General features: G+C 43.5%; 2 protein-coding genes across 4 annotated transcripts in view; both read left to right on the top strand.

Annotated features, from left to right (window-relative positions):
* Positions 1-15,446, top strand: part of LOC108135573 (ecdysone-induced protein 74EF) — a 41,422-nt gene extending 25,976 nt beyond the window's left edge. The window contains exons 1-4 of one of the 2 annotated variants that reach the window (XM_017256342.2): positions 404-2,240; positions 11,419-11,808; positions 12,430-12,684; positions 14,318-15,446. In XM_017256342.2, coding sequence (XP_017111831.1) covers positions 1,160-2,240; positions 11,419-11,808; positions 12,430-12,684; positions 14,318-15,348 — 2,757 coding nt within the window. In that variant the 5' untranslated portion in view covers positions 404-1,159 and the 3' untranslated portion in view covers positions 15,349-15,446. Of the gene's footprint in view, positions 1-403; positions 2,241-11,418; positions 11,809-12,429; positions 12,685-14,317 lie in introns of those variants that run through there. The other variant, XM_017256343.2, reaches the window with a different exon arrangement.
* Positions 15,447-19,100: 3,654 nt separating this feature from the next.
* On the top strand, positions 19,101-25,100 carry LOC108135634 (cyclin-T). Of its 2 annotated transcripts, XM_017256453.2 has the most exons (4): positions 19,101-20,296; positions 20,373-20,418; positions 21,309-21,904; positions 21,964-25,100. In XM_017256453.2, the coding sequence occupies exons 1-4, from the start codon at positions 19,723-19,725 to the stop codon at positions 24,048-24,050; spliced, it is 3,303 nt and encodes a 1,100-aa protein (XP_017111942.1). In that variant the 5' UTR covers positions 19,101-19,722; the 3' UTR covers positions 24,051-25,100. The 2 variants fall into 2 exon arrangements, with proteins under 2 accessions (XP_017111942.1, XP_017111943.1); XM_017256454.2 differs by lacking the exons at positions 19,101-20,296; positions 20,373-20,418 and adding an exon at positions 20,432-20,671.
* Positions 25,101-25,964: the final 864 nt, after the last annotated feature.

The raw sequence follows: 25,964 nt of genomic DNA, 5'->3' as shown, positions 1-25,964 counted from the left end.
AATCGTAATTGATTGGAAATTCAATTTCTTAATTCTATCAAGTGGGATTGCAATTTTTTCTGTGCAGTTAAAAGTAATCCTAACTTGACAACATTCTTGAGGGACTTGCTACTGTGACAACCCCTCTTTCCTGCCCCTCCTCCCTCTCGCCAATCCCCACGAGAATTGCATGCAAATGCGCATGTGGCACACAAATCCCCCAAACATGCACACACACACACACGCACACAGGTTGCAACAGGGAGGGGGCAAAAGGGGCAGCAAAGAGAGCTCCAAACATTTTCTCTCGCTCTCGCGATTACGTTTGTTTGCCATTTTCGCGCTCTCTCGCAAAGTTTTTCGCAACACCAGCGACAGCAGCGCCAACGATTCAGTCGTTCGTTCAGTCGGCGTAAGCGAGTTGAGCGAGCGAGCCCCATTCAGTCCGCCGATTTGCCACCTCTCTCTCATTCTTCTGCGCTCCTTTGCACCTGTGCAAGTGTGTGTTTCTTGAGCGGTGCGTGCGTGTTTGCGTGTGTGCGTGAGCGGGGCGAGTGCACTGGTGTTGGGGCATCGGTGAGTGGGGCGCGCGCGCGCTTTTGCTTGCCGCAGCATCGCAGTCGGCGTCGCTGCCGGCGTCGACGTTTGTTGTTTGCGCCTAACAAACACTCGCAGCGGTTTTTGTGCTGACTTTAGATTTTAGTTTTGCTGATACCGTAAGAGATAAATGACGTGCCGCGGCGAGCGACGAACAGCGGCCCAAAAACAAACAGAAGAAAACTCATCAGCCAAAACACAAACAGAAATCAGAAAAAAACAGATGCAAGCAACAAGCAAATGTTTGGCCAACAAGCAAACATAATGTAATAGCTAAATAGCAAAATGTGTTTAAGTTTAAGCCACAAGTTAGTATAAAAACGTCCACAAATAGTGCAAAAAAGTTCAAAATGTTATAAATTTTCAAATGAAACAAATACCTCAAGCGTAAGGAAGTAACGAAAAAATAAACAAAAAAATAAACAAACAACGAACCGAGTGCAAAAACTTAGTGCAATTTTTAAAAACACACAAATAAAAAACAAAGCCCCAAAAATCAGGCATAAGAATCATGTCAGAAGTGTAAGACGTTGCGTATACGCAATATTTCTGAACCCATCACGCATTCGCCGCGTCGTGCAAAATGATAATGGTGCAACATTTGGTGGCCGCCACGGCGCACAACTTCGCCAGCCAGGCGGCAGCAGCCCTCGTCAATGTGTCCAGCTCCAGCTCTAGTTCCAGTTCGAGTTCCTCCTCCTCCTCGCTATCCCTGTCATCCTCCTCATCCAGCTCCTCGCTGTCGTCGGCCACGCCCACGCCGGTGGCCTCGCCCCTGACGCCCACATCGCCACCGCCGGGAGCTGCCGCTCCCGCAGAAGCCTCGCCGCCAGCAGGAGCCGAGTTGCAGGAAGAGGAGCAGCAGAAGCAGCAGAAGCAGCAGAAGCAGCAGCAGCAGCCCGTGGCTAGAGAGGATCCGGCGATGAATGACCAGGAAAAAGCTGAGAAAAAGGAGGAAGAGCCGGTCAATGGGGAGGAACCAGGTGCCATAGTTGATACCGAGTCAGTGTTGGCGCGGCAAAGTCCAAGTCCAGTTGCGTCCACCAAAGTCCCCGAGTCACTAGAAGAGATTTCCCCCAAGTCGCCACCCGTGAAAGACGAGGAAGAGGAGTCGGAGTCTGTCACCTCGGACTGTCGCGAGTTCAAAGTGCTCTATAATCACCTAAGGCAGCAGCAGCACCAGCAACATCACGCCCCCACATCGCCGGACAAGACGCGCAGCACCCTGGACGATGTGTCCAAGATCCTGTGGGAGCGCAAGCAGCAGCTTCAGCGCAGCTCTGTGATTACCGCGGCACCCACACTGCTGCCTCCACAGCAGCAGCAGCCGATGAGCGACATCGAAGACGAGGAGACGCTGGAGGATGTGGACGATGCGGATGCGGATGTGGAGGCGGATGCCGAGGACGAGGAACTGCTGGAGCAGTACCAGAATGGCTACGACTCGCCGCTGGATCTGTCACTAGGCAGTGCCACCAGTGCCGCGGCCTCGGCCGCCGCAGCAGCCGCTGCAGCAACGGCGGCCAATCGCCGACGTGGACGCACTTACTCCGGGACGGAATCCGACGACTCTGCACAATGCGAGCGGGCGAGGATGCGCCTCAAGCCGGAACGCAAGGCGGAACGGTCGGCGGCCTACAAGAAGAGCTTGATGAAGCGATACTGTGAGTGGCAAAAAAAAGTTATATATATATTTTAACTGGTTTAAAATGGTTATCAATGAAAATATTGTTCCTATAATTTAACTTGTTTAAATGTGTTGAAAACTTTAGGATTTCTAGTTTCTTTTTCTTGTATTAAATCCCCATTAAATTATCTTATGATACAAATGGTTTATTGCTCAATCAAAATGCCTTTAGCATATATAAATTGAGCAATTTCTGATACCGTTGGTTTGTTTTGGCTTTAAATATATGGAAAATACACCTTTTCCTAGAAATTTGTGCAATTTAAAATAGTTTTTCAGAAAATAATAAATTAACATCTTCTGGGAGTTGATACATTGAATTTTAAAACATAGGTTTCTTGGATTTTTCATTTAAATTCGTTAAAAAATTCTGGTGTCCATTTGGTTTGTTTTATACAATTGCCAATTAAGTGGCAATGAATCAGCCTCCCAAGCAACTCCCCCATCTTTCACTGGCCAAAATTGTGAAATGTCAATTTGGCAATGGCAAGAAATGTTTATAACGAAAAACAATGGAAAGAAAAAGAGTCGGTCGGCCGGAGGCAAAATAAACATTATTTAAAATAGCGCAATTTCCGCCGGCGGCGCTGCGTCGACGTCTTCGCCGCTGCGGTCAGAAGCAGAAGGCGGTAGAAGTGGTAGAAGCAGCAAAAGCGGTAGAAGCGGTAGAAGCGGCAGAAGCGGCGGCGGTAGAAGCAGCGAGTCTACGTCAACGGCTTCGTAACAGTTTCCTAACCCACCTCAACAATTTTATTGATTACTTGAGGCGGCAAACGCCACAGAGAGCCAGAAAGAGAGCGGCCCCGTCGTCTATAAACTATTGCGCTCAGCTGGCTGGGTTTCTGTTTCTGTTTCGGTTTCAGTGTATGTGTATTGGTATAGGTATCCGTATCTGGCTCTCCGCTCACTGCATTCGCTAGTTTGTAACGCGTATCGTGTCTGTGTGTCTGCTTTCGGTTTCGATGTCTGAGTGTGGAATAGTTTCCCAGTCACTTGCTCTAAAACTGCCACAGCAACTCGCCAACTCGCGACTGGCAACTGCTAAATGAGCTGGAGATGGAGACTCCGACTTGGTCTTTTGTATCTATGTCTGTGTATCTTGCACTTGCTACATACCCTCATATATAAACATATATACAATTATATATCTGGTAACCCTAGCCAACAACTTGTTTCCTCTATTTGACTTTTACACGGGGCGTCGTCGTCAGCAAAACGGCTCCCGGGCTGCTGCTGCTGCTGCTGCTGCCTTCACTTTTGCCGAAGTTTACCCCACTTTAGTTTGGGTTTTCGCTTTGATTTTGATTTTGGCTCGGCTGGAGCTGGAGCCCTGGGCTTTGGATACACACTAAACCGCCACAAAACGCTGCCTGCCAATTGCAGTTCTTGGCCAAGTGGCTGGCGGAAATGCTCCTCTCGTTCACATCTGGCTAAAGTGGTCGCCGCCAACAGATTTATGCAGTGTGGGAATGGGGGAAACAAACAAGCGAAAATTAAAGCCCTCCTTAAAGATGGAAAAACTGAAAGTGGTAGGAAAAATGTCCATTTTAATTCTCATCTAGACTGAAATTTAAAAAACAGGAAAATGGGAAACACATATAAAATCAAATAAAATGGTTGATGACTGTCATAGGCTAATAGTTGGTTGGCTTAGGGTAAATGACAAAATTACTAGATCAAATAAATAGTCTTACTTAAATAATTAAAAAATGTTAGTTCCTTTGGCAAATATCTTTATTTCAACATAACTGCAACGCTGAACACTTGCAATATAGGGAATACAATATAATTTATTGAAATCTATAATTCCACTCAGCTTAATAGTTTATAAGCTTGTTACTCAAACCAATTATTAAATTTTAAACAGCTTGTCATGCCTTAAGTTAGTTAAACAGATGGTAATTTCTATATTGAATTGAACTCTATAAAATGTAAGCCAATTGATTTGGCTCGATTCCCCCATAAATCGCATGACTTAAAATTAATGGGAATGGGTAATATGCAAAATTTTTAACTGGAACCCCCCTTGACCGCCTCGCCCCAAAAACTTGCGACTTCTTGCGAAATATTCCAGTCAGTCGGTAAATTTATTGGGCTTCCTTTTCACTAGACTTCATTTCAGAGGTATGTTTTTTTATTTTTCGCACACAAATTCCTAGATGATATATATTTTCCGCTTGCGACACGACCAAGCATTTTCATCTTTTATTTATATGTGTTTTACCCTTTATTTTTTTCTTGTTTTTTGTTTTGTTGGGTTCCTCATGACTTCATTTTGTGGGGCTTTGTTTTGGTTTCTGGTCTTACCTTCAACCTTTCGACGGCAACAACAACAGTATTGAACCACCCACACATAGAGAGAGGTGGAGGCAACTTTCAATTGCGACATGCGGCGGAGAGCGGTCGGTCGGCTCTCTTTACCGCCGTAGTTCCTCTTTCCCCCTCACCGTTTTCTTTACATGACAAACCAGCTTGGAGCGTCTGTGTTTGCTCAGTCCATGTGTGTGTGTGTGAGTGTGAGTGCGCTGTGGGAAATAGTGAAAAAGAGCGACCCCCTCCGACCTCCGCCCACCGCCCGCCACCCAACTCAACGCTCTGTTGCTTTTTTTCAGGCCTAACGCAAAACATTTTGAGGTAGGTTGGGAATAGATTGGCAACAACTGCGCGCACACACACAAACACACACAAACACACACACACACACACACACAACTAATCGCATACAGAGCGTGCGCGGAAAAACTTAAATTTCTCGTTTCGTGGCAAGAAATTAGCAAATGATTTTCCATTTTTTTTTCTTTTCGATGCCTTTTTTTTTAACCCAAATACGGCGGATGGCGGCGGCGATTTTTCGCATTAGAATTATGTAAGCCGCTGCCCCATTTAGTAGGCCTATACGTATCTTTCCCCGGTTCAGATTTTGTAATCACTTTTGCTCTCCGCTCAATTGGCCAATGGAGGTTCTGCTCACTGGGAGCTTATCTCCTTATCGGTAGCCAAGGAGAGACGCAGAGTCCCCGATTCCTAGTCGCAGGGATTATGTCACTGGCCGCCGGACAACGTAACTCAATTACAAAATCGGATTAGCAAATTCAAGAAATCGCATTGAGCAAATGTTTCCCGCTCGCAGTGCAGCTAATATGTGGCCATATGGTCAGCCGCGGATTGCATAGCCATAACCGAGTGCAATGGGTCGGGTCAAGGCCCAAACTTGTTGCTGCTAAATTAGCGACAACGAGTCATATACGTAATGCAGCTACCTAGAACTTGCAGCGGTTACCGAAACTTCCGTTTTTGGCGGTCCGGTATAAAATTCTTGGTAATGAATTTCCAGCAAATAAAGTATTAAGCACCGAAATCTAGAGCATATATGGAAAGTTTTTATAAACATTAAATACTATGATTAATTCAATAGAATTAAAAAATAGAACTTCTTAACTAAAGCAAAACTTTCGATTTCGATTATTCCATCAATAATTTGCTTGGAAACCAATGAATTTATAATTTATCTCTGAATAAAAGTTTAGAAAAACTTTAATTTTCTATAAATTAAAATGAAAAACTTATTTATTAGCTAGAAATAATAAACTAGTTTAGAACTTCAGCTTAGAACATTTTCATGAATAGCTGGTTAAACATTAATTAACTAACTTGGCAAATAGGAATCAAAATAATAATATACACATCCAATTAGCACTTGTAACCGCATACAAACTTGGCGCGTGACCAAAAAAAGGGTTTTTCTGTCGGAAAAGAAAGTGTTAATTTAAACAGAAGCTACCAGAAATTACACAACATTCAACTGTTAAAAGTGGTAGAAAATAAACCAAAATATAAAACAAGTATTATAAGCTTTCTTGATAAATTAGAATGCTTTTGTGATATATTAATATTGATCGAAATCATTATTACTAAATTATGCAACATTAAATAAAAGACACTGAACAAAGACATTTATCGGAAATATATAAAAAATTACATGAGAACATATTTTGAGCAAACAAAGGCAATATTTATCTGTCTAGCATATGACAAATAATTCATATATTTTTAAAACATACGCCAGCGCATGGAAATAAATGCATTACAAAATCCGATATAAGCAATCGCAACAAATTCGAAAGGCATATAAAAACATCTTCCCTGGAGGCAAATGCGTCAATCTATATGCATATTATACCACACCATAAAACAAATAAAAGTACTTAATGACAAATTAAAAAAAAAGATTCAGCCAAAATAAAATACGAAACAACAGAAAGTATATAAATTTACATTATATTTCCTTTTGTGCGATACGAAACATTTTCGAGTATAGAGAAATAGCGGTCATAAAAAATGCAAAAATACAAACGAAAAAAAAAAACGAAAACAGAAACAGAAACAGAAAAGATTGGAGCAGAGTCTCGTATCATTTCTTAATGCGGAAATATTGAAGAAGAATTTTGTTGTCTATATAAATACGAATGTGTGTTTGTGTTTGGATTTATATTAAATGCATATGTAGCTTAAATAAACATATGTACATACATTTGGTACGACAATGAGAAATTGCCTGATATGCATATGTCTCGCTGTGTGCGAGTGTGTGTGTAAACAATGAGAATCTGGTGTCGGTGTGAGCAGTGTGTCTTTGCTGGTGTGCGTTATCCGCGAGACCTTGAACTTGAGACTGAATTTCCAAAAAGCGTACACACTCACACACTCAAGAACCGGAGAGAACAACAACTGGCTTTTATTCTGGCCACCAATACACGCACGTACGCCTGTGAAAGCAGCGACGTTGGCAGCGGCCTAAAAGCCAAAAAAAGGCGACAGAACAGGAATTTAGAGAGTGCCAGAGAGCCAGAGAGAAAGAGAGAAAAAAGGGGAATGGGCCTTGGGGATCGGGAAACGGGAATGGGAATGGGAATAATGGGGATCGTGCAAAAACGAGGCAGACGGAACCAAAAAAAAAAAACAAAAAATTGGGGAAGAGACATTCACACCAACAACAAATACTACAATTGCCAAACAAACACATAAATTATAATATTTAAATATAGAACTTTTGCGTTGTTGTCGCCCGTTCCTGTTGATTTTGTTTTCAGCTCTTTGTGCATTTTACTTTCGTCTGTCGCGCCTGCATTCGAATTAACTTGAACTGGGCTTTCTTCTTTCTACCAATACCACACCCATAACTCTGTTTTGTTTTGGCACCGCCATAAATTGTATTATTATGATTATTGGTAATAAATAAATAAATATGTATCCCAGTTAAGGCACATTTTGATTCCGGTTTGCCGCAATATTGCGCCGCACAAGTGAAATTATCGATACAAAACAATTTCTAGCTGTTGTCGTTTTTGGTTTCGGACATTCGGGGAATTCGCCTGGCATCCAATCACAGGTTTTTTTTAATAGTTTTATTTGATGAATAGAATTTGAATATGTTTTTGTTGGTAAACAAGTGGGGCAAGGCAAGATTATGATGGATCATTTGTCGGGAGTTACCCATTTAATGTTTCCAAAAATCAAATGCATATTAAAATATGTATTTCTTATTTTCGTATTTTGCATTTATTACTGACAACGGTTAAGGTAATCAACATGAAATTATCCTAGCTTATTTAATTTAGAATGCATTTTAAAAAGCCTATAAATATTTAATGAGAAAGTTTATGGTTTTTTCTAAAAAGGTTTATAATTTAATTTGAGTATCATAAAATGAGAATTATTTTCGTTAAATTTATTTATTATTACTCATTTTCGCTAGCCTTTTAAAGTACGAGTTCGTTGAACAAACTGAATAATATGATTCCGTGCCAAAAATAATATTAGTAACCTTTAAAATGTAACTTAAAGATATCTAGCTATTTTCCGAAGTAATTTGATCGGCAAGCCAAAGTAAAAATCACATCCGACAACTCTAAAATATTAAATTTCATTTGCCTACTTTCCACTGATTAATGTCAGATGAAAATACCTTATACACGATAAAAGCTGAGCTCAATAGGCAAATCCCCCTTCAGTTGAACCCACACACAAACTCACTTTCCGTTTCTTACCAAACCGCCCACAACTCACAAACGCAAGTTGTTGGGTAGTTGGGCACATCTAAAATAGGCCAATAACCAAAATGCCATAAACAATTACACATTGTTGCTGCCGCTGGTGTGCAATTGTTGTTGAGCAGACAGACGGGCAACTTCTACGGCTTTCGGAAATGCTACGAAAATTGTAAACAAAATTCAAGCACCTCTGATGACGCCTTATCCACACCGCAAAACCGAAGCCGAAAGCCAAAACCAAAAGCAAAAATTAAAATAAAACAAAAAGCATATCGGCTTTATAAGGCAAACTAATCATGAAGGTAACAACAAGCAGCGATGGCTCGTACCTACATTGACCTACTATTGCGGCAAATGCTGCGCTATCCGCCGGAATTGTGATGTAACTGTCCCAAAATGCCGCGCACATATCAACGAGCCAGTTCAAGTCCAAATTCGAATTCAACAAAAGAAAAATAGCAAAACCCACCAGCTCACATGCACATGACTTTACCGTTAATTTCTTTGACATGTCCATGTGTATGTGTGTTGTTTTTTATTATTTTTGTTGTTTGCCAATTTTGCTTTGTTTTCTCGTAATATATTTAATTTTTTTTTATTTTTTTTTTGTTGTATTTCTGTGTGTTTTGTCGGTTGGTTAGTTTCTGCTGGTTTTATTAGACCGCATTTTTAGAGGTCAGCGCACATTTGGCGCAGCAATGCAATGTTTTGTAGACACAATTACCACTGGCTATTTGTCTTTCTTTCTGCCGTGTTTGTGTTTGTTTATGCACCATTAAAGCTGAACCTCTGGCGGTCTGATTGTCGGCTTCTGTTTCTATTTTCTTTTGCCATGGAGGCGCCACAAACTAAGTACAGTGAAAGCTATGCGGAGTGCTGCTCCTCTGCCAGGAAATCTAAATTCTTCGCCTTCCTTCCGTTTTTGGCAAAATGTAAGGTGTAATCTGTAAGCAAAGCTAAGTTCCATATTTTCTTCGTCTTCTTTTGCAATAAATTTGACATTTCCATGCCATTTATCATTGAGAACTTTACTCAAATCAACTCTTCGACGGCCACCTGCAACAAATTACGCATACGCCGCGTATTTCACCGTAAACAACAACACGTGAGTAGTTCCCCACGGAAAAACTAAAAGAAAAACGCAGACAAGCGAAAAAAAACCGAAGTGACGGGCATTTCCGACATTTCCACTTCGACAAGCGATTAAAGCCCCAAGTAAATAGAGGAAAATTCTCGCAACGAAAACTTTGGCGAAAATTGTATTTATAATTTCCGTTAAAAAGTTGCTGGTGTTGCAGCAGCAGGCTAATTGTGGGTGGGTGAGGGAGCGGCGGGTGGACGGGGAGTTAACCAATGCAACCGCACAGCTGTTTTGTTGCCGCGCGATTTCCGTCACGACTTTGGCTTTTTATTTTTGTGGGTAAATACGCTTTTGTGCTGTTGCGGCTTTTGAATTTTTTACATATCAAGAAAAAAATATGGTTATATATATTTTTACATGCTTCTCATTCACCCACGACGAGTGGAGCGGGGGGCGGCAATCAAAACGAGACGACTTTGTTTCACAGTGGGTCAAATGTCTTATATTGCGGAATTAAAATAAATTGTAATATTTTGTTTTTGTTATAAATAAATGTGTAGAGATAAAATCAGTCTTCTTATTTAATTTTTTTTTTTTTTTGGTGACAGATGATAATTTTATCTACTCAGCTATCCAGTTATGCAGTCGAAATTAGTTTGGTTCAAAACAGCGCTATTATTGATCGCATTTGTATGGAAAATCTGCCAGATATTGCCAGATACATATAATTTACTTTTTCCAACGGTGATTTGGCCGGTTTTAGCCCAGTGTGCGATGTCGGCTAGGCTGCCGTGTATTTAAAAAGCTGTAAAAAGCACTCGCACACAGCGGCAACATGCAATAATGCAGCCAGCAAAGCATAAATTGTAAACTCGTCGCCGCTGCCGACAAGCCTTGACCTGATTTCTCTTCCTCTCTTGCTGCCACTCGTCTCTGAGTGTGAGTGTGAGTGTGTGAGTATCTGTGAGAGTGAGTGTGCTTGCAAGCTTCATTGCTCCGCTGGCTTTGACGTTTTCCTGCACACTGCAGTTGCCGTGGATTTGTATGTATGTGTGCGTACCGCTTGACATTCAATGCAATTTTTTCCCTCTGCTTATTTTCATGCCGCTGCGGCTGCTGCATGAAATAAGTGAAAATGCACTTTTACTTTTCAGCTGCAGCAGCAACAACACTAACGACAACGACCAAAGGAAAGTGAGAAGCTAATTTTTTTTTGTTGCCTTTCCTCTGGCGTTGTTTTTAACGGTTGCGAGTTCATGGCTCACCAAATTGGGGCATTTCAATTGTTTCGTTTCGTTTCGTCTTATTCGTTTTCCTTTTTGCATATTTTGCTTAACATGACATTTCTATGAAATTATGATGCGAATTTTTGTATTATTAGCTCGTTGGATAGGCATTTTTGACAGCTGTGAAGAGGACAGGGGCGTAGCCAAGTGGTTGATGGGCTAAAAGAGGAGTGGATGGTGGAGGGGGCCCTGCAAAAATATTCCGTGATGAGGCTAAGTATTCGTTTAATTGGAACAGCAAAGGTGGCTGGGGATTCGAAAGTGTGGGTACATATTTCTGGTGATTGAACCAATCGCAACATTTAATTGAAACTGATGTTTTTGAAGGATTTTTAATTATTTAGCTATTACCTTTGCTGACAGCAGGCAAAAATACTTATTTTGCATGTGTATGGGTAATTAGGTTCATTACAGCAATGACAAAAATGAGCCTAAAATAATTGATGTTCAATAAACATCAATAGGTACATCCCATTTTTATATTATTTAATAATAAAACCACTTTGAGCAAACTGGTTCACTTTTCACCATTTTATTAATTATATAAAAGTAACTATTGTAAATAGACCATATATCTAGCAAACAATTTACATGTCATTAAATCTATTGAGAATCAAAGGTTTATCGTTTGCCAAACAGGAACTCAATTGTTCTACAAATAAGATGTAACTTAAATGTTACATTGATGTTTTTTCCACAACATTTTCTACAATATCTTCCATTTCTTGATCATTTCAGACACTGAAATTCCTATTGTGAAACAATCGACGAGCCCGGCACCGCAGCAGCAACACCAGCAACAGCAACACCTGCAGCAGCACCAGCAACAGCAGGCGCACAATGCGACCACCTTTGCCGGCGCCACCGCTCTGCTCCACATCAAGACAGAGCAAAATGCCCTGCTCACACCGCTCCAGCTGCAGCAGCAACAACAGCAGCAGCAGCAGCAGCAGCACAGCTTACACGGTGCAGCGGGCAATGGTGGCAGCAATGGGAACGGCAACGGCAACAATGCCCACCAGCAACAACAACCGCTGGCCATACCACACCGCCCGCTGCTGCACAATTTGCTCAGCGGTGGTGCTATCCACAATCCGCACCATAGAAACTACACGACGGCCACAACAGGTGAATATGCACACAACAAATTACTAACTGATTCTTGGTAATTCAATGCTTTAAAACAACTTGATCTTGAAAAACATTTAATAACTTTGTGAGAATTATTCCAAAAGATATTTAAAAGAATTTTCGAAATATTTTTTTACTAAAAAAAGTATACATAACAACAAAAGATATTTACCTTCTACAAATTTAAAATTTTAAACACATATATGATATATGTAAGTTATTGCTACTCAAGTTTTAATAATGAAGTTTCACAAATAATTATAGCAATATCTAAAAATTCGCTTAACTTCTTATGACGACGTTTATTTCATGTTAAAAGAAATAGAAACTGGTCGTAAGTAAATAAATTACATGCAAAATAGTTAAAAATTACCAATTCTTCTTATGAAAACTCTTAAGGAAATAGGAACTGGTCGTAAATAGATTTAGAAATAAATGATTAAAGAGATCACGTTATTTTTCGAGTGTAAAGAGTACTGAGGCGAGCGTGTCCAGCAGCAAGGTGAACCACTGCACACGCCCTCGACTCGGTTCGAGCCATATCGATTGCTAATTGCCCCTTTTCTCGGCTCGTCCTCGCTTTGCGTCGCCATGTCCCGTTCCCGTTCCCGTTCGCAGGTTCATTTCCGCCCAGTCCCGCGGACAGCGGCGTCTCCGACGTGGACAGCTCCAGTTCCGGCGGCCAGCCCTGCGCCGACGAGCTGAAGGCGCGGCTCGGGATGCCGGCGGCCACCTCGGCGTCAGCAGCGGCCGCGGCAGCAGCGGCGGCGGCGGCAGCAGCGCACCTGCACACTGGCACCTTTCTGCATCCGAATTTATACCAGAACAATGCAGCGAATTCGCTGCGGAACATATGGAATCGCAGTGTTGGTGGTGAGTATAAGTATAAGTATGTATGCCTGAAAAAAACCTGGCAGATTCCAGCTGTGTGCCAGACGAACTTGCAAACATTAAACGTTGTGCTAAATTTAAGGACTAGACAACTTCATGTTATGTATAATATGCCCCAAGTTTAAATGACTAAACAGTGTAACAACAATAAACAGGGCTTACAAACTTAAATTTTAAATTAATTAAATTAAAACAGATATTTAGAGAGAGTTATGATTTAAAAACCAATAGTAGAGCTCAATTGTTATTAGAAAGTATAAAAACTGAACATTTTCATAAAATAAATAAATTAAGAAAGCTTGGGAAGCCAGCAAGTAAATTCCGTTTAAGGTACTGCGTTTAAGTTAACCTAAATCATTTGATCTCGGCTTAGAACGGTTGTATCTAAGCCAATTAATCGTGTGACCTAATGAGACATTTACATTTGGCAATCAATCTGAAGTTGCTATAATCTGTTGCATACATAATGCACTCCTAATTCAACTTACTCTTTTTTTGCAAAAATGTCAGGCAAACAAGGCGCACACGCACACACCCACACATACAGCACAATCAATTGCAATGAGACTGTGTTGCACTCGCTGCTTTTATGCTCTCTGCCAGTTGTGTATGTGGTTGTGTGTGTGCGCGTTGCTGTATAAAAATCTGTGGTCATCGACACATTGCCTTTGCGCAAATTGTGAAGGTCACAACGACAACGACAGCACCAGCAGCAGCAGCAGCAACAGCAACAACAATAGCAGCGTCAATGTGGCAATAATGGAGAGCTCACCACTCTCCCGCTCTCTTTTTTCCCCCATGAGAGAAAAAGAGAGTGCCAAACACCAACGCAATGCAACACGAATGAAACACACGAGCCACACACGAACAACACAGCGTGCGTTGCTCTCTGTCCAGAGTTTCGTGGTGTTGGTGAGAGAGTGCTGCTCACTTTTGTTTTTATTCAATCCTCCCCATCGCCCCACCACCTTTGCTCCACTCCCCCCTTTAAAATGGTCCATCGAATCCACATCCACCGACTACTGACTACCGACTGCCAACTGACTGAGTCGCGGAATTGGGCAACGGCAACGCCGGATGTAAAAAAAATAAACTTACTAAATAGCATACAAAATTATACCTGTGCCACCACACAGAAACAGGAACGGTGTGAAATAGTCGCGAGCGATCTGCGATCTGCGATCTGGATACCATGGGACAAATCGGGTTGCCAGTAGACTAATTTTTTGGGGGTATAAATCTCTCTTTTTTAGTTCAGATTGAATGTTGTAGATGTTTTGTATAGTAACCTAATACATTTTAGATTTTAATTTGAAGGGCAGGTTTTTGAAACATCAGTTTTTTTTTCTAGATACTTAGAAATTTTCCATAAAAGTATGAAACAACCAAATGTCATTTTACAATGGAATAATTTTTTCAAAATTGGATATAAATTAACATGTTTTATGGTTTTAAATCTTGAGGATCTCTACCTTATACAATAGCTTTCTCGATAAGAGAAACACAGTTGGAAAATTTGCTCGCAAGAAATTTAAGCTAATCGTTCCCCAAACTAAGTTTAAGATTTAAGATTATTCAATCATCTCTTGATCTAATCGATGCTTTTTCCTTGCAGTGCCCGACAATTACTACGGGAGCAGTGGCGCCGGTAGTGGGGGCGGCCAGCCAGGTGCGCCGGGAAACCCCCAAACGCCGGGCTACCTGACAACGTCCTACTTCAACGCCCCGACAGCAGCGGCAGCAGCGGCGGCGGCGGCATCCCAGCGCGGCACCACCATCAACGGCTATCATTCCCTGCACCAGCAGCAGCAGCAGCAGCAGCAACAGCAGTCGCAGCAATCGCAGCAGCAGCAACTGGCCCACCAGCAATTGTCGCACCAGCAGCAACAGGCATTGCATCAGCAACTGTCGCATCAACAACAGCAGCAACAACAGCAACAGCAGCAGCAACAACAACAACAGCAGCAGCAACAGCAACACCCGCACTCGCAGCTAAATCCGCACTCACATCCGCACTCCCATCCGCATTCGCATTCGCATCCGCACGCGGGCCAGCACACGCATTCCACAATCGCTGCAGCGGCCGCAGCAGCAGCGGCGGCATCCGTCGTCAGCAGCAGCAGCAGTGCCGTTGCAGCGGCGGCAATGCTGAGCGCCAGTGCAGCGGCAGCAGCAACGGCGGCAGCGGCGGCGAACGGCTCGCAGAGCGTCATCCAACCGGCGACGTCCAGCGTCAGCTACGATCTCTCCTACATGCTGGAACTGGGCGGCTTCCAGCAGCGGAAGGCGAAGAAGCCGCGCAAGCCCAAGCTGGAGATGGGCGTGAAGCGGCGCAGCCGGGAGGGATCCACCACCTACCTGTGGGAGTTCCTCCTGAAGCTGCTGCAGGATCGCGAGTACTGTCCGCGCTTCATCAAGTGGACGAACCGGGAGAAGGGCGTCTTCAAGCTGGTCGACTCGAAGGCGGTGTCCCGCCTGTGGGGCATGCACAAGAACAAGCCGGACATGAACTACGAGACGATGGGCAGGGCGCTGAGGTACTACTACCAGCGTGGCATCCTGGCCAAGGTCGATGGCCAGCGGCTGGTCTACCAGTTCGTGGATGTGCCCAAGGACATCGTAGAGATCGACTGCAATGGCGTGTGAGAGGCGAAGGTGGACATTTGAGGACAAGGCGGCCTGTAAATATAGTTCGATCCGCAAACGGATCGAGCTGCAATGGCAATAGGTTCTGGGGTGGGGTAAGAATCAACCGGCTAGCGGCAATAGTGGCTGAAAGCCACGCGAGGTAGGGATTTCTTTGTATATGCGTTGAGTTTCTTGGTTAGCCAGCGATAAGCATAAGTTACACATAGCTGATAGTCCCAATACGCGTACATATACTTCTATATATATTCACACCCTGTGTCCTGTACCCTATACATACACCCAGCTAAATCGGCGGTAAATAATGATCTATTCATTGGCGTTAGTGTTGTACTTGTAACTGTAATTTTAACTGTAAACTGTAAACTGTAACTGTAATGAATATTGTTATTATTGGTTATATTATTATTATTATTATCACTATTATTAATATTATTATTATTGCTATTGCTATGGCGAAAGGACAAAGGACAAAGGACGACCGAATTGATTCATATTGATATTCGATAAATGTGTGTAATATGTAAATGAGTACGAACCCTTATAGCTGCAAGAAATTCTCTATCTCTATCGATCTAAATCTTAATCTAAATCTAATTGTATATGAATATGTATATGCCTAGCCTAATACCCTTTCAACTGCCCCCTAGCCCCCCCGCTGCCCAAGGACAAACAGTGTAGAGGATAACTTTACAGATTTTTAACAGATCCGAACGATCTGCTTGAGTATCTGTACTCTGTACTTGGGCTAATTGTTTTTGTTGCTTATTTTATAAAAAAAAGAGAGATGGAAATTTATTATTTCATAGTTTTAGCTATTTTTACAACTACGTTTAGGTTATTTATTTAAGTGTTTCTCCAGCTACACCCCTTAACTTCCCCCCAACACAAAACACACACATCCTAACTGGAGCTAAGAACCCAGAAAACTGGTGGTCTAAACTTTCTTGTAATTATTATTTGATAAGTTTTGTATATTTACAACATCGACAGCAAAAAAAAAAAAAAAATCACAGGATAAACCCGAAGAAAAGCACTCCTTGAGCCATCGTTTACGCAGTCTCAGAACACCAAACCAAACTCAACCCTCAACTCTCGATCTGATGTTTATTTATTAAACATAAAGCTAAACTAACGTATTCTTGTTAACGTCACACTGCCACTAAGCGAAACAAGCCTAACAAAATGGAACAGATCTGAACAGATAACCGAACAGACCCGAGATACTGACCCATAGTTTCAACAACTGCAACCGCAATCCTCAATGCAATATACCGACAACTTCTACAAACAATTTCCAAACACTGCCCAAAACGTGCAATCTCTTGAAAGGAAACCTTGAATAGGAAAAGAGAATAAAACCAACTCCTAGTTCTTTAATCTATTTCTTTAATAGTTGCGTTCTCTAAGTACCTTTATCTATTATTATTATTATTATGTGTACGTGAAGATGAAATCTACAATATATCATTTTGTTTATGATGATTGGTGATTGATGATGCAAATAAACAAAGTGAGTCTTGAGTTCAACTCTGTTCATTGTAAACAATTTTTTATGATTATTTTTTATTTTTTAAATAAAATTATTATTTCAATTTGTGCATGCGTTTTATTTACATCAAACCGTAGAAACATTAGAAGCACAGACGAAACAAAATTAAACACAAAACGGCGAAAAGAAAATGTGTAGCAAGTAAGCAAAAGATATGATACAAATATATGGAACCCGCTACAAATTTGGAATCTAGATATACCTCCCATGAAAAGTACATAAAGTTGCATAAGTTAAAGTATATTCAAAGTCTATATAGGATAGTTGAAGGGATAACCGATATTTAAAGTCGAGATCACATATTTTAGATAAAGTCGAATTGGTGTATTTTGTAATTCTAAGACACAAACACAGTATGGCATTTGACACCACTTCACGAGGTCTCAGTTTATGAGGTTTCTCCCCAGTTCATGGATTTATATGTATGTCTATTTATTAGCATAGGGCATCGCATCTACCATTACGTAGCGTAAATCAGTTATTAATTCTTAGGGAATGAATATTACATGTTATAAGGATGGTAGCTGTAAGCACACCCACAAACAGAAGCAGAATCGAACCATAAACGCAAAAAATCACGACTCGAGTACAACGAAATCGGTAAACATAAATCTGAGCCACAACCCGGAGAATGCAGCTTTAATCGAGATAGTACTTCTATGTTTGATTTTCGGAAATCCTAAAAAGACTATCCTTCAACATTCAACCCCGAAGCATTTATACATGCCTAGCACGATAATTGTATATAAACAACTTCTGGACCTCATGATTCCACTTGATTATAAACGTATTTTATATATATACACCAATTAGTTAATAGATTGGAATACCCCCGAATGCTGGATAAGACCAACTAAATTAATTATAAACGAATATCGATGCCGTTCGGCAGGATTTCTGTTCTAGGCTTAAGACTAAACACCCTTTTGTTAGCTCAAAAGCGAAACAAAACATATAGCTTTTAAATCGAACGTGCGATTATTCCAATATTCTGTATTGCGATTGCGACGAAGAGCAGCAAACGTGTAACTCTTTAAATACATGGATTGATCAAGATTTAGATAAATATGTTGAATGTATTAACATTAGTTACGATTAGTTTACGGCTAACTAACCTTAAGTTAATATTTTTATTTGACTTTTTGTTTTATCTGTGTACATTTGACAGACAATTTTTGTCTGCGTTGAGAAATCAGCTAAAGCCAGCCACAATATATATTAATATATATACTTTAATGCATACGTAGTAAGGGAATGAACGTTGGACCGAAGACATGGTATGTAGGTGAATTTAATGGTTAGAGGAAAAAGCGCAAGCGAACGGATTAGATTAATTTTTATAAGAACGCATTACAAAAACCAAGCAAGAGCAACAGTCGCAAGCTAGCATAATTATTTACTGTTATGACAACATAAGAGTTTTAAGATTTTTAGCTAAATTTTGTATATTTTAATCTACAAACTATAAAAAATATATATATATATATTATCTGTTTTATAAATAACAATAAAATGGAAGTGTGTTTTTAATTCTGATTTCAAATGAGAAGGGACCGGTCAAAATGGGGAATGAGTTTTTAATTAAGTAAGTAAATATTGGTATTTACTATTTCAAACTAGCCGTGAAAAATAAAACGTACTAATCTAATATTTACCATTTTGTTCTTGCACCTTTTTTTTCACTGTATAATTTTATTTATTGTATTTAATTTGTTTTCAAATATTGTCAACTTTACAGTGAAATCAAATGCAATTTATATTATAGTTCGCCACCATGGTTTGAGTCGCTACTAAATAAATAGGTTTTTTGGTATATTTCCGGAGTTGAGATTTAATTTATTTTCGGTGTTGAAGGAATGTTTAACTGCTGGCCACCATGTAACAAACGGCGCATCGAAGGCAGCTGGAGCAGCGTAGGCAGCACAAATTAAAGGTTTTTATTTTAATTTACTTCATTGCCAGAGCATGTACACATAACCATAATTATCTGCAACTACATGAAGATCAAAATGACTTACAAATGATTAAAATTGAATAAAAACTGTACTTTAAAAAGTTGTATTGCATTGGAATTTGTTATTTTATTATCCAAGTTCTCAACCAGTCGCTTCGGGAAGAAAACATCGATGAACACTGCCAAACGTCGATGTAACCGATGTTTTGAACATCGATAACTCCGAGGTTGGCATCGTTGTGTTCCCACCTCTAGCTGACGGCCATACTTGAAAATACATTTTTTTCTGCAAAGTTTGTCATTGTCACCGTGTGAATGGAATCTGGGATGCGTTGTGGAATTAAAAGCGTGCAGTAAACGACCCGTAATGGTTCAAGTGCCCAACGCGTCGGCGAATGCAGTGCGAATAACTATGAATTGATACGAAAGTTGCATAACACGTCGCCTGGTGTCGCGGTTAGTGTGTTTTTCGTCTCGTTTCGTTTCCGCCGCAGTCGCAATTTCCAGAAAACCTCACCACGCACACACACACACACGCAGATACGGAGTGGATATAGCCCCTCGTTCCGAACCCAAATTGGAGTCCCAGTCCCCAAAAACGATATCGAGTGTGGCGTAGCCAATGTGCTGTGCGATCCCCGCTGCCCCCTCCGTACCGCCGCCATCCCCGCCACTGGAACAACGCACACGGTTACGGATACGGATACCAATACCAATACCAATACCAGCGCACTGCAGCACGGCCGACAAAGAAAGAGCGCTCTCTCTTCCTCTTTGTACAGTTAGTTCCTACGGCTGAATCAAATCAGCCAGCGGAATTGGCAGCCAATCCTGAGGCGCAGGTTGCATGTGAAATCCCTCTCGGAAAATGAGTCTCCTGGCCACACCAATGCCCACGGCGGCCACCGCCTCATCATCCTCCTCATCGGCAGCCGCCTCCGCCAGTGGGATTCCGCCCAGTTCCAACAACAACCTGCCATTTGAGAAGGACAAGATCTGGTACTTCAGCAACGAGCAGCTGGCCAATTCGCCCAGTCGACGATGTGGCATCAAGGGCGACGATGAGCTGCAGTACCGCCAGATGACCGCCTACCTGATCCAGGAGATGGGCCAGCGGCTGCAGGTCTCCCAGCTGTGCATCAACACGGCCATTGTGTACATGCATCGCTTCTACGCCTTCCACTCGTTCACCCACTTTCATCGCAACTCCATGGCGTCGGCGAGTCTCTTTCTGGCCGCCAAGGTGGAGGAGCAGCCGCGCAAGCTGGAGCATGTCATACGGGCCGCCAACAAGTGCCTGCCGCCGACCACCGAGCAGAACTACGCCGATCTCGCCCAGGAGCTTGTCTTCAACGAGAACGTGCTGCTGCAGACGCTGGGCTTCGATGTGGCCATCGATCATCCGCACACGCATGTGGTGCGCACCTGCCAGCTGGTCAAAGGTAGGCACCCACCATCCGACCCAAGCCATGTCCCCCTCACATGTCAGATGGTACTGATTACTGTGGTATATTTTAGCATGCAAGGATCTGGCGCAGACCTCGTACTTCTTGGCCTCAAACAGGTATGGTTGGCAATGAATGCGCTACTTTATGGTATAGTTCCTCCCAGAAATCATCTATCGATCAACGCGAATGTCCCACTGCTATGTGCAGTGTGTGTGTGTGTGCGGGTGAGCGGGTGAGAAGTGTGCAATCCTCGCCAGAAATTGGCAAGGGAAAGCTTTTACACTATGGTGACCAAAAAGAATCAGCTACCTGGTTGTTTTCTGGCTTATAGCTAATAGCTCCAGGTATCTGGCCCGAAACAAAGAAAAGGTGAGGACCCTAAAGTCACTAGCTGAACAAGGACATGCGGTCCCTAATCACAGCAGGCAGTCGACAGGCTGTACAAATCCCGCATCTCAACAAAAAAAGGCATTATTTTTCCGGTACCTCGCGGCAATTATCTTCAGTTGCCTGCAATAACATTGTAATCTGCATCGGGAAATCCGCCAAAAGTCGTGAAAAAGACTGTAGTTCCTAGAAAATTAAGATTGTCAATTTGGGAAACGCGAAAATTCAAATATAAACCGTCGTAAACCTTTTCCCATTCAAACATCTGCCATATAATGGAAAATCTAGAATTGTTTCTAAGTTACCTGGCATAATGTGTAATTTAGTAATTTGTCCCGGAAAATTCGTGTAATTTGGTTTTTCGCGGAAAATGAAGAATGTTTTTGGAATTCAGTGGTTGCCTTGGGAAAATGATGTCAATTTTGTATTTTTTATTGAAAAACCTTCAAACCAAGGCTAAGAGCATCTCAATAATGTCCCTGTGGGAATATGCTAAACATTAAATACGTAATCTGTGTTATTAGTGATGAAATCCCCTGCACACACTCACCCAACTACACTCTCTTTGTAAACCCTTACGTCGAATTGCCACTAAATTGACTTAACCATCCTGGCACAGCCTGCATCTGACCTCGATGTGCCTGCAATACCGCCCTACTGTGGTGGCCTGCTTCTGCATTTACCTGGCCTGCAAGTGGTCCCGCTGGGAGATCCCCCAGTCGACCGAGGGCAAGCACTGGTTCTACTACGTGGACAAGAGCGTCTCGCTGGATCTGCTGAAGCAGCTGACCGATGAGTTCATCGCCATCTACGAGAAGAGTCCGGCCCGCCTCAAGTCCAAGCTCAACTCGATCAAGGCGATCGCCCAGGGGGCCAGCAATCGGACGGCCAACAGCAAGGACAAGCCCAAGGAGGACTGGAAGATCGCCGAGATGATGAAGGGCTATCACTCGAACATCACACCGCCGCCGGAGCTGCTCAACGGCAACGACAATCGGGAGCGGGATCGGGATCGGGAACGGGACAGGGAGCGAGAGCGGGATCAGTCGTCGCTACTGCCGCCACCGGCGATGGTGCCGCAGCAGAGACGTCAGGATGGCAGCCATCAGCGCTCGTCCTCGGTGGGCGGTGTGCCCGGCAGCAGCTCCTCGTCGTCTTCCTCCAATCACAAGTTGCCAAATTACCCTGGTGGCATGCCGCCTGAAGCGCATCCTGGTGAGTACACAATCCGCCTCTGGAAAAGATGAAGTATTTAAACACGTTTGTTGTTGCAGATCACAAATCCAAGCAGCCGGGCTACAGCAATCGCCTGCCCTCCAGTCACCAGCGTAGCAGTAGCAGCGGACTCAGTTCCTCGGGAAGCAGCGGCCAGCGCAGCAGCTCGTCCTCGTCATCGTCGAGCCAGCAGCCTGGCCGACCGTCTATGCCCGTGGACTATCACAAGTCCTCGCGCGGCATGCCGCCGGTGGGCGTGGGCATGCCGCCGCACGGCAGCCACAAGATGGCTTCGAGCTCCAAGCCTCAGCCGCCGCAGCAGCAGCCGCCGGCCCCTCATCCATCCGCCTCCAACTCATCTGCATCGGGAATGTCCTCCAAGGACAAGTCCCAGAGCAGCAAGATGTATCCGAACGCTCCGCCACCGTACAGCAATAGTGCTCCCACTAACCCTTTGATGTCGCGTGGCGGATATCCCGGCTCCAGCAACGGATCCCAGCCACCGCCTCCAGCCGGATATGGCGGGCATCGCAGCAAATCCGGCTCCACCGTCCACGGCATGCCGCCCTTCGAGCAGCAGTTGCCCTATCCCCAGAGCCAGAGCTACGGTCACATGCAGCAGCCGGTGGCACAGCCTCAACAGCAACAATTGCCCGCTGAGGCACCGCCTCACTCTTCACAGTCCAAGAACTCGCTCTTCAGTCCCGAGTGGCCGGACATCAAGAAGGAGCCGATGTCGCAGACGCAGCCGCCGCCCTTCAATGGACTGCTACCACCTCCGGCGCCGCCGGGTCTTGACTACAAGCTGAACAGCCATCCGCGCGACAAGGAAAGTCCCAAGAAGGAACGTCTCACGCCCACCAAAAAGGACAAGCACCGTCCTGCCATGCCGATGGGCAGTGGCAGTGGGAGCAGCTCCTCCGCCTCGGGATCATCGAAGCCCATGCTGCCGCCTCACAAGAAACAGTTGCCCCATGGCGGGGATTTGCTGGCCAACTCCGGCGAGAGCGGCAGCCTGAAGCGGGCCAACGAGATCTCGGGGAGCCAGTACGGTCTGAATAAGCTGGATGAGTTGGACAGCGGAAGTTTGCCACGCGAGAAGCTGCGCAAGCTGGACAACAACACTGGCCTGCCGACTTATCCCAGCTACGAGGAGAAGCACACGCCTTTGAACATGTCCAATGGGATTGAGACCACGCCGGATCTGGTGCGCAGTTTGCTGAAGGAGAGCCTGTGTCCGTCGAACGCCTCGCTCCTGAAACCGGATGCCTTGACCATGCCCGGCCTTAAACCTCCGGCCGAGCTGCTGGAGCCCATGCCCGCGCCGGCGACCATTAAGAAGGAGCCGGGCGTCACTCCCATGACCAATTTGGCAGGTGGCCCCGCACCCATGGACCTGGAAGTACCCACCAAACTGGCCGGGGAGATCAAGGAGGAAAGTAGCAGTAAGTCGGAGAAGAAAAAGAAGAAGGACAAGCACAAACACAAGGAGAAGGACAAGTCCAAGGACAAGACGGAGAAGGAGGAGCGCAAGAAGCATAAGAAGGACAAGCAGAAGGATCGCAGCAGCAGCACCGGCGGCAGCAAGGACAGCTCACTGGCCAATGAGCCCCTGAAGATGGTGATCAAGAATCCCAACGGCAGCCTCCAGTCTGGTACTTCAGCGCCCATTAAGCTCAAGATCAGCAAGAACAAGGTTGAGCCCAATAACTACTCTGCGGCGGCCGGTTTGCCGGGAGCCATTGGCTATGGATTGCCCCCCGCAACCAGCACCACGTCCTCCTCCGCAACCGGAGCAGGTGCCGCACCAGCACTGCCGCCTACCTACGCCGGTGCCGGTGGAGGCTATAGCTCCTCGAGCGGCAGCAGCTCCGGCGGTAGCAGCAAGAAGAAGCACAGCGATCGGGACCGCGACAAGGAGAGCAAGAAGAGCAAGGGCCAGGACTATGCGAAATACAATGGAGCTGCCGGCGGCGTCTTTGCTCCCCTTGGCGGTGCTGGCGCCGTACCCAATGTGACCGGAGGAATGGGCGCACCGCTGGCCACATCCGCACCACCATCCATGCTGTTGGCCCCCTCCAGCGCTTTACCGCCCTCGGCCGCCGGACTGGCACCGCCGCCCCTGCCCGTCTACAACAAGAAGTAGTGGTAGCGGGTAGTCAGCGGATTAGCCCTTAAGTCGCTCTTTTTTTGATATATGTATAGAACCTCAGTAAGTCCGATTGTAGGCTAGTTGTTAGGATTGTTGGTGAGACACACACTTTTGATTCACTTTAGTTAAGCGCAATGCTAAGACTCTGAATAGCGAGTCGAATCGAGGGGAGAGCAGAGAAGAGCAGAGAAGAGGAGTTCGCGATGGGGCTGAACGTGAACGCAAAACTCAAAAAGCGATAACTTTTGTACAGCATTAATTAATTTATAATTATAATAAATAGCATACACATACGCCCATATACATAAAACAAAACACAAAACAAAACACGCAGACTAGTTGTAAGCAAGTTGTTGGCGAACGGAATCCGAGACACAGGCAGAATATTCACAGAGAGCAGAAATGGCCGTCTAGCATTTAAGTTAGCAAATCAAATACCCGTAACACACACTGTAAGCTGTATATAGCCACTCACAAACACAAACACACACTCACACAAAACGAGAGATATATAGAACCGACTTCCGCTTAGCAAATATATTGTACTAAATACGGCCCCAACTAAACGCGAATGCAAGCCACACAGAGTAAGAACTTCAAAATAGTCCACACGGAGCACATAGGCGGACACATAGTTGTTGGAGAGGAGAGGAGCGGAGAGGAGAAAGAAAGCCAGCGCTTTGATTCAAAATTGAAGACGCCAAACTACATGATACATTATTTAATTAAAAACATAGTTGCTAATCAGAATATGAATGAAGAAGTTTATCTTTAGTTAGCAAAGTTTTTCTTTCCTTTTTGAACAATTGCCCCGTTTACCAACCGATTTCCAAATTAGTTTTCTCAAACCTAGCAATATATACATACAGTAGTGTATTTTCAATGAAGATATCTTAAAAGATTCGATTGTTTCAGCGGAGGATATTATGTTTCAAGATCGCCTGGAACGTTGACGTAGCTTTCATTTGTTTTTAATTTATTTTTTAGAAATAGAATTACGAAACAAATTACCACAAAAAAACAACCAACCAAACAAAAACAAACAAAAATCCCCAAAACAAAAACGAATTATGCAAACAAACAAACAAAAAAAAACCCAAAACAAAATTTTGAATAAAACAAAAATTGTTGTGCAAGAAAAAACAAAAAGGTTTAAAAATTATGTAAATGCAAGCGAAAACGTTGCAAGCAAACTAAGCTAATCGAACGAAAAACTAACAAAATGCTAGAAGAAGAAAAACAAAAGTTAGGCATATAGAACACTAAGCAAGATCTATATTCTATATTCGAGGCGAAAATGAGAATGAAATGAAATTTTATGTAATTTTCGACTAAGGCAAAGGTTAAGCAAGCGAACGTTGCGCGTTTTTCAAAACTATTCGTACTCGTATATTCGTATTCGATTTCTCTACTACTGCATTAAGCTGCAAGCATATATAGCTCTAAACACCCCACACCTCCATACCACACACCCCACACAATCGAAAACTATTTACTTTAAGTTGGGTCCCCAAGAGAAACCCGTTTTTCTAATCGATCGTTCGTTCGCCCGTTCTCGATCGAACGAACGCGTAATTTGCATCTAAGATTTAGATTTTCTTTTACATACATATATTCTTGGCCCCCATATCCCCACCCCACCCCCACCCCCCATCCCCACCCTTTTACCCCCTCCTAACTTAAGTTTTTGTACATACTTAGAAAGCAAATGGAAAACCCGCCGCTCGGGTGGCGAGCAAGTATCGGGTTTCATTGGGATCATTTGGTTGTGCGTTCGAATGTGAATTCACTCGACACTTGCACGCCCCCACGACGGCACGAATAAAAATCTTCAAAACCAGGCAAAAATTTTAAACAAAAACAATAAAAACGCAAAAATAAACCAAAAAAATCAGGAAAAAATTAAGT

Source organism: Drosophila elegans, unplaced genomic scaffold (genome assembly GCF_018152505.1).
Source record: "Drosophila elegans isolate 14027-0461.03 unplaced genomic scaffold, ASM1815250v1 contig_208, whole genome shotgun sequence".
NCBI lineage: Eukaryota > Metazoa > Arthropoda > Insecta > Diptera > Drosophilidae > Drosophila > Drosophila elegans.
This window is presented reverse-complemented; position numbering and strand designations above follow the sequence as displayed.

Bases quoted from the DNA above. Each gene is read 5' to 3' on its own strand.
- LOC108135634 (XM_017256453.2), top strand. From the start codon at position 19,723: ATGAGTCTCCTGGCCACACCAATGCCCACGGCGGCCACCGCCTCATCA. The intron at 20,297-20,372 runs GTAGGCACCCAC...GGTATATTTTAG, and splicing joins CACCTGCCAGCTGGTCAAAG to CATGCAAGGATCTGGCGCAG. The intron at 20,419-21,308 runs GTATGGTTGGCA...ATCCTGGCACAG, and splicing joins TACTTCTTGGCCTCAAACAG to CCTGCATCTGACCTCGATGT.